Source organism: Mya arenaria, chromosome 2 (genome assembly GCF_026914265.1).
Source record: "Mya arenaria isolate MELC-2E11 chromosome 2, ASM2691426v1".
Lineage (NCBI taxonomy): Eukaryota > Metazoa > Mollusca > Bivalvia > Myida > Myidae > Mya > Mya arenaria.
In genome coordinates, this window is record NC_069123.1 from 8307737 (window position 1) to 8321937 (window position 14201).

The window sequence follows — 14201 nt, forward strand, 5'->3', positions numbered from 1 at the left end:
TTGTCTGCTCATGGGGCACAATACCGTGTAGCCTTTATGCTATGGACTGGTACATGTGATGAAAAACAATCCTGCTTCGATGAGTTATGTATACACATATAAATGTATTAATCCTCACCCCAAATTATGATTCAAACACCCTTTAAAGGCACTTGCACATGTTTTGGCACCAATGTTTTAAAAAAAAGTATAAAGTAATGTTCTGGTTTTATTGAGGTGTGTACCCAACGGAAAAGTCAAAGAAAAAATAGAAAATGGTCAACAAAACCACACAAGCACAAGAACTCGTACACAAACATAACTAAACCTTTAAGCCTTTTTTTAATTGCGTTATTAGTATCGCCATCAGTATTATATTTTTAACACCCCTAATGATTTGCTAGACTTTAAAATTCCTCATACAGAAAAATTGCATTTAACAAAAACGTATCAAGTCCCTTAAATAACTCGTGTCTGTTTGGCCTAAACCTTATTACACTAAAGAGGTTATCCGTTTTTAATTTGGCAACTTGGCTCAACCCTTTAACCTCACTTGAATAATTATGTTTATTAGGTAAATGTATAGTCCATTTTACTATTTTCTCAATTTAGCAGTAAGCCTTTGGACTGTTGGGTGTTACAGCAAACCCAGTGTTGCATTTGTCTTGTATTTGTTTTTGTGTAAATCAGCATAGCCCTTTCCGAACTTCAGCTCGTTTGATTCTAAACCTGGAAGACTTGGTTTCTTAGACCTCATATCTTCGTTTATATTTAGCGAGGTTTTGGTTGTTTTTCTGTCGTAAGTCTTATGAATCTTTGATGCCAGAGGTTTAAGACCACGTTTTGCAGATAATCCAACAGTTCCTTGGTTAAGTTTTGGCCTTTCATTCTCAAAGATGGCTTGAAGCTTTGGCTTTGTTGCCACGCTTGACTTTGTTTTGTGATCTGATCGTTTCTTTGCTACCAAGCGGATCTCTCTTCTCTCAGGTTTTTCCACGTAAGTTGCTTTCTGAATCCTGTTTGGGTCATCGATATCGTCTGTTTTCAAATTCATTTTGTGAAATCGTTTTTCAAGTGTTTCAACTTTGTAATGAGTGCCATCGAGGTCCCCTCTTACTCGTTTGTTCTCTTCTGTAATTCTCTTGTTTTTATTTTGAAGCTCAGCAAATCTCTCTTTTAAGATTTCCCATTGCTTCTTTTCTTGTAGCAACTGTATTTTTTCCCTTTCCAATATCCGCTGCTTTCTTTTAAGGTCAGTAACTTCATCAACTTCACCATCTTTCTTCGGAACCTTCTTCGGTAGTTTTATGAACTGGTCTGACATTCTCAACCTGTTCATCAACCGTCTTATTTCTGAGTCCATCGTTGTTATCTTGTATTCATAATCTTTTAGAAGTTTCACCTCCTCGCGCAGTCTGATAGTTTCCTTTCTCATTTGCTCAGTTTCTTCTTGCCTTTGTGTCTTAGCAGTTTCCATTTCTCCCCTCAGAGTTTCAAAATGTCCTGCTTTCTCCAATTTCAAATTGTCAAGTTCGTGTCTGGTTACATGAAGGGTTATTCGTGACTCTCTTAATTCTTGCTGTGATTCTTTTTCTACTTTCTTCATTTCTTCATATTTTTCCGTTCTGTCGTCCAAAAGTCGCTGAATCTGTTCCAGCTGCTTCTTCATATTCCTTAGCTCAAGAGCTTGTGCCTCCGTCACCTTGTTTAAAGAGCTGTTGTCGATTTGTAACCTTTGAATATCACTGTCGTTCTTCATATTATTTTTTTCGGTTTCATTGAGCTTATTTTTCAGATTTTCTATTTCGTTCTTTTGCTCCATATTAGTAAGTTTTGCCATTTTCTTTTCTTGAACTAGTTCGTTTTCCAGCGCATTTTTTTCAGCTCTCAAATCTTTGAACCGTTCTTCTAATGCTAAGTATTCTTCGTTCAGACTATCGCCACCTCTGACATGAACCCTTAAATCTTCAATTTCTGCCTGTTTAATGTTTAATTCCTTCCTTAGCTCGCCATTGTCTTTTTCTAGTGTTTCAAGGCGTACTTCAAGAGTAGCATTCTTTGATTTCAATTCATCGTTCTCTTTTAGAACAAATATTGCCCTCTTCTTTTGCTCCTCCAGCTCATGTGTAACAGTGTCTTTTTCTTCTTGTTCTATTTTCTGCCGCTCAGCAACTTCTTTATCTACAATTACACTTGAAGCTCTGTCAATCATTTCTACTCGATCTTTCTTCAGTTTATTCAAGACGCGAATTTCCTCGTGTAGTTTATGTATTTCTTTACTTCCATCTGTATTTGCTACTTGTAATGCTGCAACCTGTGCTTGCAGTGCCAGGAACTGTTGCTCCTCTTTGGCTTTGATTTCAGGATCTGGAATTTTATCTTCTATGTCAGCTACCTTTTCTTTTAGTTTTTCCCTGTCAGCTTGTAAAATATCACATCGGAGTTGGAATTCATGTTTTTCCTCAGCTAGGAAATCATATTTGTTTTGTAGTTCATTCCTTTCCTTTTCCATTTCAGCAATTCTATATTCATACTGTTCTCTTTCCTTCAGAAACATTTTTAACTTTTCTGACATCTCATCATGATCCCTTTCAAGGTCATCAATTTTCTCATCGCGAGCACGAGTTGCGAATTCCGTCTCTAACTGAGCCTTTTGCGTCACCAATTGATTTTTGGAGTATAGGTCATTATACTTTGCTTGTTCTTCACCGATGTCATTCTCCAGCTGACGAATCCTTCTCTTAAAAGCTCTATTCGCCTCTCGCAGATGTTCTCTATCTTTATGAACCGTGTTGTAAGACTCGATGCTATCAACTTGCGCTCCATCAGGTGTCTCCAATTTTGACCGCAATATCTTATTCTCGTTGTAAAGCACATCAAAGCTCTTCAGTGTGTCACCTGCTTCTTTCTCTAGTTGTTCTAGACGGCGTTTATAACCTTGTTCCGACTCTAGGAGATCGTCTCGCTCGGCGACAAGTAGTTGGTAGTCTACACTTATCACTTTTGGCTTATCCACCAACGTTACGTTCTGGCTCTTCTGTTTACCCATTTTCGGATACAAACACGTAGTTGATTGAGTGTGGCTTTGTAAAATGCGCTCTAAAATAGAATACAAAACATGCCTAAACTAATTGTTACCATCCCAAATGATTGTGTTAAAAATTATAGTTTACAATACTATTTCTGAAACACTTCTAAATTGTCGGATATTTGCGCTTGAAAGACAGTCAAGAAGTGAGTGCAGAATGGTCATAAATTTCAATTGTTGACAAGTAACTAAAGCAACAACAGAAATTGAACGTTGAATGGTTACATAAAATACACGAAATAAATTACTCACCAATATTTTCAGCTATTTATTTCAACTTTCCATGTTTTTGTAGATCTTTTAAGTATAAAATAAACTGAAAAGTGTGACAGACGAAATCTGATATTGTGCGAGAAGAATAGACATATTGTCTTTAAGAACTAAAGTGGTAGGATTCAGTTTCATTCCGGCCCAAAATAAATATGCCTTAGATAATGCTAATTATATGCGTCAACCGATTATTAATACCGTAGCTTGATTGTGAAATGGCGTAAATGTTTCATACCAGCTATCATTTCCTTCTTTGTTTACATTAACTGCTGGGGACATTGCGGTTGGTGACGGTGTCGTCGGTGTGCTAAAACGTTAGCTTTGGCCATAATACAAAAAGTTCAAAACTTAGACTTGACGCAGTTGTTGCTAGAGGCAATACCAATGCGCTTAACTCTGGCTGTAATACTTTTTGATTGGTGCCTCTTGTTCGACATAAAAACAACAACATCAACAACAACAACTTATTCTGACCTTAAAGGGCCTGATCATGGTATAATCACAACTGAGTGGCGTCGTCGAGCGTTATAAATGATCCTCGCTAGAAGCAGGAAACCATACAGGTTATCACCATGAATACTTATACATTGTACAGTCTTTACACATACTATGTATACGCTCTCATGGATAAAGTTTAATATGTAAGCATGTACATATCTCAGTTTGACGGAGTTCCCACTAAAGTAATCACTAAAGTTAGTGTCCTCAGGGACATCAAGGATATCAGAAAATTAAACTACATAACTTTTTAGTTAGATTTTATGCAAAGTCCGACTTACTTAATACATGTATATAAGCAAAATAGTTGTCATTTTAACTACTTCACCGGTCGCTGACTTTGAGTAACATAATTCGTGATTGAATTGTTACTATCAGTTTTGCTCCCCTCCCTGCCCCAGCACACACACACCGTCCAGATATGCAACTTAGTTACTTTTGCATGCAAATGTCAAATCTCACCAACGACTTTGAACACTTTGACATTGACATTGAAAACTTCACCAATACTGCCACATATGGAATCTTTGAAATAGGGAATATTATTCTTTTCATTGCATGACTTGAAAAAAATTGCTGCGGGTACTGGTGGTGTTTTATTTGGTGACATTTCTTTGTCAGGTCTGAGAAAGTAAAAAAGTATTTATTTTCTAATTTAAGGTATATATTCTGTCTGGTGTTATCAATTGCACTTTTGTTCAGAAAATGAGAAATTACACTCCTGGCCATTTTGACTGATATTGAAATAATTGCAGTATAACACGACGCGTGGCCAATGCTCGTTTAAGTATTTTCCGTATTTCAAAACGAACAGAAACAGGAGAATCATTTAAGTATACTAAAACTTGTTTGCTGTAAACCTGAATTCATGCTTTAGAGCAGGATAAAACAACTATTGCTCAACATCATAGTTTTAATGATTTAAAAGAAGAACAAATAAATAGAAACAACAATACATGCATTTAAAATGAGTTCATTCAATGGCAGATTCGGCGAGCAATCGCAAGGTGTTAATCACAACATTAGCTTAACGTTCTGCCTGTAACTTAATTTACATGCATGCGTATCTCAATGTGTGTCTTGATGTGCTCTAGAATTGTGTCATTCATTGCCGAGTTCTTCAATCTTTAACATTTTCATCTCATCAGTGACGTTCGTTTGTTTTCTTATCCCATCCTTTTTCAGTTTTTGGTTTCTAGACGACGCCCACTGAGACTTGGAGGATTTTGCTGCTTGCCTAAAACCATCAATCATCGAACCCGTCACCGACTGGTCCTTAAACCGGCTTTTCGTATCAGCGACATGAGTCTCCTCTAAAGCCGCTCGAAGTCGATTGTTTTCTTCCAAAAGGCGCCGGTTTTCTGCTAGTGTTATCTTCAGTTTATCTTCTATGGTTTTGTCTTTACCTACATCAACAAACTGTGCCATTTGATAACCAGGCGCGCCACGGTTTGCTAGTTCAATATCTCTTACACTGATCTCTTCTCGCAGTCGCGAATTCTCGCCAACCAGTCGCCGGTTTTGTTCTTGAAGCTGATTGGTCCTTGTAAGGCTATCTCCAATAGATTTGACGTCCAGTTCCTTCTTCAATCGAGCTACCTCAGATTTCAGTGTTTCCTTTTCATCAATAAGTCTTCTTGTCTCTGGCTTCTGTTCTTCTAGCGCTTCTTTCAGGCTTCTTATTTCGCTGTCTTTCTTTTCAATATGTGATCTCAGTGCGACCGCATCTTTTTGTAGCTCTTCTATTAACTTTTGTCCTTTTAGGTTTTTCGATTCTGAAGAAAAAAGTAAAACACAAATCAAACTTCATAGATATTAAAAAAATGTTGATTGGATGCGGAAAGAAATTTAAAAAAAATGCATTAACTGTGTATTACTGGTATACGAAATGTTGATCCAATATTACATAAAGAATTCAATGTCAACTATAAAGTATATTACACATCATGAACAAATAACTGAAATAAGATTGTTACTAGTGTAGATATATAGTTCTTTCAATATAGAAGTTTTATTAGTCCGTGACAAATCTTGTAGAAGTTTTACAACATTGTAGATATCCTACTGTAAAAAACATTCTAAAATACTTACTATTGTGAAGATCTTGGTATCCCATACCATAGGAAAGCCCGGTGCCTTCCTTCTTTATATCTGGAAGTAGTGACTTAATTTTCATCCGACTTTCCACTCGACCTTGACTGGAAGGCGTCACAGATACTTCTTCATCTTCAGGAATAGGTTTCTCTGCTCGCTCCTGAATTGTCCAATATCATAAGACATATCATTAAAGCTGCTTTGCGTATTGAATGCAAAAGTATCGAACTATACAGGTATTTGCAAACAAATCTCAGAAATACAGTCTGTTTTTCTACATACCTTTAGGCGTTTCTCCCGCTTTTTGCCTGCAGAACTTTTCTCATTCTCTGGGTTCGACTCCACATACACGGCAGCTGTTGCTGCTGAAGTTTGGCGATATTTCTTTTCTGGAGACATCGATTTTACGTTCTGAAAGTTGCCTTTCCAGCCAGCGCTCTGGGCGTTCTCTAGAAGATTTCTTAGCCTCTGGTTCTCTTCGTACAATCGATTTGCATTAACGTTCGCATCTTTCAGTTTTCCACTGGCTGACTCAAGATCTTTCAGTTTGATAATGATGTCATCCTTCTTAGCAAGGTCTAATTTAAATTTTGCAAGCTCGTCTGTAAGACGTTTATTTTTAACTTGTAGATTGTTAATGTGGTCTTTCTGCAATTCTATTTCACGCCGCCACTCGGCTTCTTTTATTTGTAACGTATTTTTTAGTAGTATGTTTTCCTCGATGAACCTCGCTTGTTTAGTGGCCGCGTTCTTTTCTTTATCTCTCGCCTTTTCAAATTCCGCTTTGTAATCCTTTGACTTTTCTAAATTCTCCCGCAATCTCATATTTTCCTCGTACAAACGTTGATTATTGGTAGCAGCATCCATGTACTTCGATTTAGTAACTTCTAATTCTTTTAGGGAAGATATCATCGAATCTTTCTTCATACCTTCTTCTCTTAGTCGTTTATTTTCTGCAACTAGTTTGTTATTTTCCTGCTGTATCCTGTTGGAACGATCAGCCTTTTCACCAATCCTTTTGTTTTCAATCTCTTTTTCTTCAATTATCTTCTTTAGATTCGCATTTTCAGTGGTAAACTCTTGAAACTTTGACTCAAGAAGTTTCAGTTTTTCTGTTTTTATTTGTAAATCTTTTTTCATGTTCTCTGCCTGGCTATTTTCAAACAAGTTAAGTAAACGTTTATTTTCGTCTTGTAATCTGTTATTCTGTGCTACTATTTCGTTAAATTTATTCCTCTTTTTGGTCCATTCATCTTGCGCTTCTTCTGCCGCTCTCTTGTCTTCTAAAAGCCCCATTAACCGATGATTTTCCTCTTTCAGTTTTCGTATTTCATTAATTGCATCTTGTTTGATTTCAAGTTCTAATCTGTGTTTTTCCAATTCATTCTGTTCGTTTTCAGCAGCTCGTATCCTGTTGGCAAGGTTCTCACTTTTCATTTCAGTAACAACATATTGAAGACTAGCGAGTCTTTCATTTGTTTGTTTCTTGTTCCTTTCTTCACTTTCTCGTAATCTACTCACCAGTTCCTTCAAATTCGACTCCATCGACCTTATCCTCTCTTCAAACACCTTTAACCTGGCTACTTCTGACTTAAGTTGGTCGCTTTGATCTTTTAGTTCTTGTGTTTCAATTTCTCTTTCTTTCTTAAGCTTATCAAGTTGTTTCATAAGTTTGTTGATCTGGTTCTCCTTTTCGTTCTTTGCAATTTGGACCTCTTGCTTTGCTTCGAAAAGTTCTTTCTCAGTCTTTTTAAATTCCTTCTTGAGTGCTTCCAACTCCTCTTCGATGGCTTTTTGTTTCGATGAACTGTCTCCTGCTACTTTAGTCATATCTACTTCAAGATCAGCTATTGTTTTTGCTTGGCGCTCGTTAGCCTTAACAAGCCTAACGTTTTCAGATTTGAGGTCAATCTTCTCTTGTTGCAGCATATCGAGACGTATTTTATGTTCTGCCAGTGCCTGGTTCATGAATTCCTGATTTTTCAACAGCTCTTCCAAGTCCCCTTCTTGTTTCAGCTGTTCGGTTTTGTATCGTTCGTTCTGCTCCTGTATCTCTCGTTTAAGATCTGCATTTTCGCGACGCTCTTTGGAGAGTTCATTATAGATATCTCTATTGTTTCGTAAGCTTTCTTTAAGTTGATCTAGCTCCTGTTGATTCTCTTCTAGCTTAGTGCTTAGGGTTTTATTTTCTGCCTTTTGCTCTTCATTTGTCTTGTGCAAATCGTCATATTTGGGCTTTAACAACTGTAATTCAACTTGAAGGTTATTTACCTCCTCTTTCATTTCTTGGAGTTTCCCTTGTGTTGAACCAGATGCCTTTTCCATGTTTGCTTGAAGAGAATCTTTTTCGTCCATAAGATTTTTATGTTCTCGCTTCATGACTTCTATCTGATCCTGCAGTTTATCTTTAGTAGCATTATAATCAGCTTTCAGTTTTAGATTTTCTTCAGTAAGAGTCTTTATTTCATTATTTTGTTCTATTATCTTTTCATTTAATGTCTTCGCTTGTGTATCATTTTGGTTGGCTTTATCATCCGCCATTGCTTTTGCAGCTTGCCTGTGTGCTTTGAGTTCTACTTCAGTTTTCTTCAGTTCTTCTTTTAATTCATTATTCTCAACCTCTAGTCGTTTAACCTTTTCTTTGAAATTATCAACGTGCATATTCAAATCCCGTATTTCCCTTTCAGTTTCCATCTTTCTCCTGATTGACGAGGCAGTTTCTCTTGGTTGCTTTCTTGCTTCTTCTATTTTCTTTTCAAACAATTCTTTTTCCTTGTCAAATAAATCCGTTTTTGCTTTCAGTGTAGCATTTTCTTCTTTAAGCTCTTCCATACGTTTTTGTAGTTCTTCCAACTTCTGTTCCCTGATTTTTGCCATCTCACGATTATTTCTCTTAATCCCAGATGGTGTTCGCTTTCCTGACTCTCTAGCCAAATCTATCAGCCGGTTCTCTAAGTCTTCTTTGTCCGCCTGCAGCATATTGTTGGTTGTCTTAAACTCTACATTAATCTTCTCTAGATTATGGATTTCCTTGTTCATATTTTCAATGTCTTTCTTAAATTGTGCATGCTCTTCGCGTAGTATTCTTTCCTCCTCCTCTTGGCGTCTTGTTTTCTGTTTTTCTTGTTCTTTCCACGTATTGTCTGCATTCTTACCAAGTGCCATAAAACCTCGCTTCAAGCCTTCGTTTTCTGTCTCCAACAAATTATTCCTGTTTTTAACATCTGACATTTTTTCTCGAAGTTTGTACTTCTGATTTTCAATTTCATTGTTTTGCTTTACCAACTCTTCTCTTTCATAACCCATTGTTCTTACAGTTTTCTCAAGAAGTTTGACCTTCTTTTCCAGCTCGTTCATTTTCTTTATTTCATCAAGCCTGTCAATAGAATTCAATCTGTCTTCTAACTTCTTTGACTTGTCCCTGAGTACCTTATTCTCCGAATAAAGAGACTCAAAGTTTTTAAGCATCTCTTTTGCGTCTTGTTCCAGTTGGTTTATTCTCCTCTTGTACGCAGTTTCGGCTTCTCGTAAAATCTGACGGTCATCGCACACTCTTTGATAAGATTCAACGTGATTGTCATCCCCTTTATCCAATTTCTCACGCAGAATGTTATTTTCCTTATATACGCTTTCATAATCGAGCAAAACCTTAGCGTTTTCTTCTTCTAGCTGCTTGATCCTTCGGCTGTAGGCGGAATCTGATTCTAACAAAGCATCGCGTTCAGCTACAATAGTTTCATATGGTTTCGCAGTTTTAAAGGTAATCTTTCCGACGTTAGTTGTAACAACTTCCCGACCATTGTCTTCATCGTCAATAAACCGCACAGGCGGAGCTTGGCGAATGTTATCAGTGTCGTTTTTCTTGAGTATACCCGGCTTTTTATTCTTTTTCTTGAACGTATTCAACGTTCGACCGGAGAAAATAGTCCCACCTGGCATATCTGGGTCGTACCGGGTCTGTTGTCCATCCTGGAATAAGTCAGGGCTTGGTGTGAGTCGGTCGTCCTCCGTGGCCCGGAAGGTGGGCAGCGACACGTAGTTTGGAGGCTTAGAGGACATCCAGGTCCGCCCCGGTAGGGTCGTCCCCGCCGTGCTCATGGCCGGTGGTAGGAGGTGTGACTAATTTTCTAATCGAATCAACATACTTCATGAGTACTGTATATTATTACTTCTCTTTTTCTTTTTAAAAACTAAGAACGCAATAAGTCATTAGATTTTTTTAAACACAAGTGTAAAAAAGTATAGGTAACTTTAAATTTGCTATTTTGCCTTACGTTATTAAACTCGTTATGGGAAATGTATCATTTGATAAAAAAACATATTTACCTTTTTTATTTTTCCCTTTAATAAATGAAAATACAGCAATGTTAAACACAACTAATGGTTTAAAGTTTAGCGTAACCGTATCGGTCTCTATTCGTTTAAATGCTTAATCAACCCAATTAACCTTTTGTTTTTGACAAACATTTCTTTTGTACTTTATAACGAGAAAGCGAGACATTTATTAAGATTTGATCTATATTCGATACTGGCCCAATTCTCGAATTGCTGTATACAATATTAATTGACTTAATAATTATTACGAGTATAATTTATATCTTAGAAAACTGATACGGTTGTAAAATGCATATTGCACTTTAAATGTGATTCTTTAAATTCTGCATACAGACAGTTTAATAACTGTTATGCATTTTAAATTGAGTGTTCCTACAGATCCAGTCCAAAGCGATGTTCACAATATTGTTAGTTTGCAGTGGCGGGTCCTGGATTCGACGTTAGAGGGGACGTAGCATATGGGGCGTATTCTTTTAACTTGCGCCCCTCCCTCAGAACCGAAATTTATTTTCTTTGAATTGGTGGTAGGGGGATTGGAGGTACTCCTCCATGAAAAAAAAATAACAGTATTTAGTCCGATTTGGTGCATTTTGGGCGTATTTTATTACTTTTTTCTCCTATATTGAAATAATAAGTAAACTTGGACGATTTCAGGGGGGGGGGGGGGTGCCCCCCACCCTGGACCCGCTAGTGATTTGCACTCCAGGCGCGAATATATGATGAAAAGGACATACGCTCATTACGCTCATTTTTTGCATATAAACTAATTAATGAATCTGGCAGATTTGTGTTGGAACGTTTATCATATACTGCGTCCTTTTTTTCGTCCTCTGCAGCGAATTGTATAAATCTCGTCAACAGGCTATCTTTTAAATAGTCTGGTTTTCAAATTTAAATGATATGGTATGTAAGTTGTACATGTAGTTATTTGTTAAATACGGAACAATAAATAAACATTTCATTTTGGGTGATTTTGACCAAACCAAAATCTTTTACCAATTGTATAAAGTTGGCTGCTGTCGAGCGAACATTTTCGTCATCATTGGAGTATCGTATTAAAGTAATATTCTGTATAAAGCTTTAAAGGTTTTAAACTTCATATGAAAACACACACACATTTTTTTTACCAATTGACTATAAAAACTGTAGGGTCGGCGCCTATTTCGTAGGTAGGGTCGGGTGAACTGAACCAAATGTATTTTTAGACCTATGTATAAAAGTATAAAACAATGAAATCCGTGGTATGAATATGAACACGAATCGTATCTTTGATTATGAAGTTAGTCAGATACCATTTTACAGCAGTGTAAAGTGTTTCTAGTGTTCAGATTTCTTAACGTAATGGTCAGATCCAACGTTGTCGTAAAACGACGTGCTGTATCTGTCCACGCCCTTGGCAAGGTTCTGCACGATCTTGCGCTTCCGACGCACGTGTTCGCTGCACGTGTATCGCCATACCAGGCACGTGACAAGGATGAGGGCCAACATGACGGCGGCCGCGATGGATCCCGTAATGAGGTTGCGGTACTGACGCTCCACAAACGCTGTCCAGTCCGGGCCGTCGATGTTCAACGTGTTACGTTCTAATGTCAAGGACGAATCGTTCCAGACTCGTAGACAATAGTACACGCCGAAGTCCGGGTCGTCAGTGAAGTGAATTGTTAACATTGATGAGATGTCGCTGTAAATAAGCGTATATTTCGTACTGTTTTCAGAATTATTATCCATTAAGTTCCCATTTGAAAGCAGCCACGCTATTTTCACAACATGCTTATTTTTCAAATCACATGTTCCAGATTCCGCGGTCTCATTTGTACTCCCGGAAATGTTGTTGCACGTGACACGCGGGTCCATCACTGTGCACGTGAAAGTTGCATCCGTGTAGTACACTTGCTGAAGATCAATACATGACGTCATTGTCCACGTCACTGTCCACAGAAGTGTACTTATCGTAAGGTGCATCGGTGTCTGTAATTTAATCATTTCAATATTTATTCTTGACTGATAAATGAAAAATTGTGTCCCTAATGCTGAACTATTTAAATTGAATCTAATCAGTATTTATCAACTAAATGAATAAATTAACTAATTAAGTAAAATTTTCTATTAACCGGTAAGATACCATATTTTACTTGAGTATTGTTTTCATATTTTTTATAAATATTTTTTATACTCTTCATGCCTTACAAATCACAATTTCGTGTTTAGGCATTTCTTAAATCTACGAAAACAAGTAAAAAAGTCAATCAGAAGACAGATTGAAAACACTTACAATATCGTTTTTCATTTTCCATATCTTCATCTAAACTTTTTTTTCCAATTGTTATGTCGTCTACCGTTATTTCATTACTTTAATATTTCACTGTTCTTTTCACTTAAACACAGGATTGAAATTAACAGAGCATCATAATTATGATAAACATCCTTGGTCGTGTTCATAAATAAATCAGTGACTACGAAGACAATAAATATGCAAATAACATTAGCACAGGGGGGTTTGTATGATTGTTTATTGTTTTAAATGATAATGGAATGAAGGCAACATGACAGCTGTGGTTACGTAAAAATGCATCCGTTACATTCTTTGGGTTGTGTAAGGCCAATGAAAAATATGTGGTTCTTATTACCTTACCTTCCTAATTTTTCATGTTTTTTTATTATATGCTTTCTGGTGGCCTAATGAGATTTATCAGTGAAATAAAATTGATATTTCACTGTTTCAATCAGTAAAAATATCAACTTTTTTTATTCCACTGTTTTAAAATTTTAGCCCGCTCCAGATCAAACAGTAATGGGACACAATTTCAACGACGTCATTTCCGAAATGACGTTACGTGCGCATACAAATTGGCGCGTTTTTCTAAAATAGTGTAATTTAATGAGTTTAACCTCCAATTTTAGGCATACAAGAAAAAAGAAGTTGTTTGTTTCAGTGTAAGATAACAATATATTTCACTACTTGAACACCAAAAGTGAAACATGTCTTTTCGTGCTCACTCGGTGAAATATATAACAATCTTACACTGAAACAAACAAGTATCCTATGTATCCTAAACTTTTTTCATAATAAGTGATTGAGCCTTGAGGATTTTGTGGAGTAATCCTTGTTTAAACTTTGCTGTCACCAAATTGCATCTATCATATAATACCAGTACTCAGACTCTACATGGATGTCGCTCTTCGACGTTTTATTTCTTTGAAACAACAACAACAGAAACAACATCATCATCATCATCATCATCATCATCATCATCATCATTATCATCAACAAAAGCAGTAGCAACAACAACAAAAAACAACAGCAACAACAATTATCTAGAACTCATCCCTCCAAGTATTTCGGTACAATAACAATAGTTTTCCTTGGCCTTTCAGCCAACTTTAAAACTAATTCTTCAGTATATAAAAACCCTGTCGTGAAAACGAAACAGACATGTGTGTAACACGTGACACGTCCCCATCTCATGGTGAACGTTTGTGTCTAGTTTTATCAAAATCCGCAAATACGTTGCCACAAAACAGCCCGGACAAACCAACTTAAAAGGCAGTATGGCCAATGACCTTAACCTTTGACCTACAGACATCGGGTTTGCATGCTAAACATATGTGAACATTTTTGCAAAGTTATTTAAAATCCGAATACGCATTACAAAGTAACAGACCAGACAACATCGGATGGACGGCAGTGTCGAGCCGATTATAGGCGGAGGTCGATTAATCGTCGCCGCGTGCTGAAAGTCAACGATCTGCGTCGACGTTTTGGCGGTATCGATCAATCGAATACAGTCGGATTTTTTTATTGTTTTATTCACAATTTGACATAAATGTAAAAGATTAAAAAACTACATACGTATTTTATTACTTCCTTTTACTTTTTCGTAAGCCATTCGTGTGATTCCATTTATCAACGCCTACATACAAGACTGCGAAATGACAC

The 14201-nt window shown here is 36.8% G+C and overlaps 1 protein-coding gene across 1 annotated transcript; it reads right to left on the reverse strand.

Annotated features, from left to right (window-relative positions):
- Positions 1–195: 195 nt before the first annotated feature.
- LOC128205863 (trichohyalin-like) lies at positions 196–12697 on the reverse strand. Its single transcript, XM_052907883.1, has 6 exons — positions 12537–12697; positions 10256–12232; positions 6212–10056; positions 5927–6089; positions 4942–5610; positions 196–3078 (listed from the first exon to the last, which is right to left on the reverse strand). The coding sequence occupies exons 3-6, from the start codon at positions 10025–10027 to the stop codon at positions 617–619; spliced, it is 7110 nt and encodes a 2369-aa protein (XP_052763843.1). The 5' UTR covers positions 10028–10056; positions 10256–12232; positions 12537–12697; the 3' UTR covers positions 196–616.
- Positions 12698–14201: the final 1504 nt, after the last annotated feature.

Bases quoted from the DNA above. Each gene is read 5' to 3' on its own strand.
- LOC128205863 (XM_052907883.1), bottom strand. From the start codon at position 10,027: ATGAGCACGGCGGGGACGACCCTACCGGGGCGGACCTGGATGTCCTCT. The intron at 6,090-6,211 runs GTATGTAGAAAA...TGGACAATTCAG, and splicing joins AGCGGGAGAAACGCCTAAAG to GAGCGAGCAGAGAAACCTAT. The intron at 5,611-5,926 runs GTAAGTATTTTA...TTTTTTCTTCAG, and splicing joins ATACCAAGATCTTCACAATA to AATCGAAAAACCTAAAAGGA.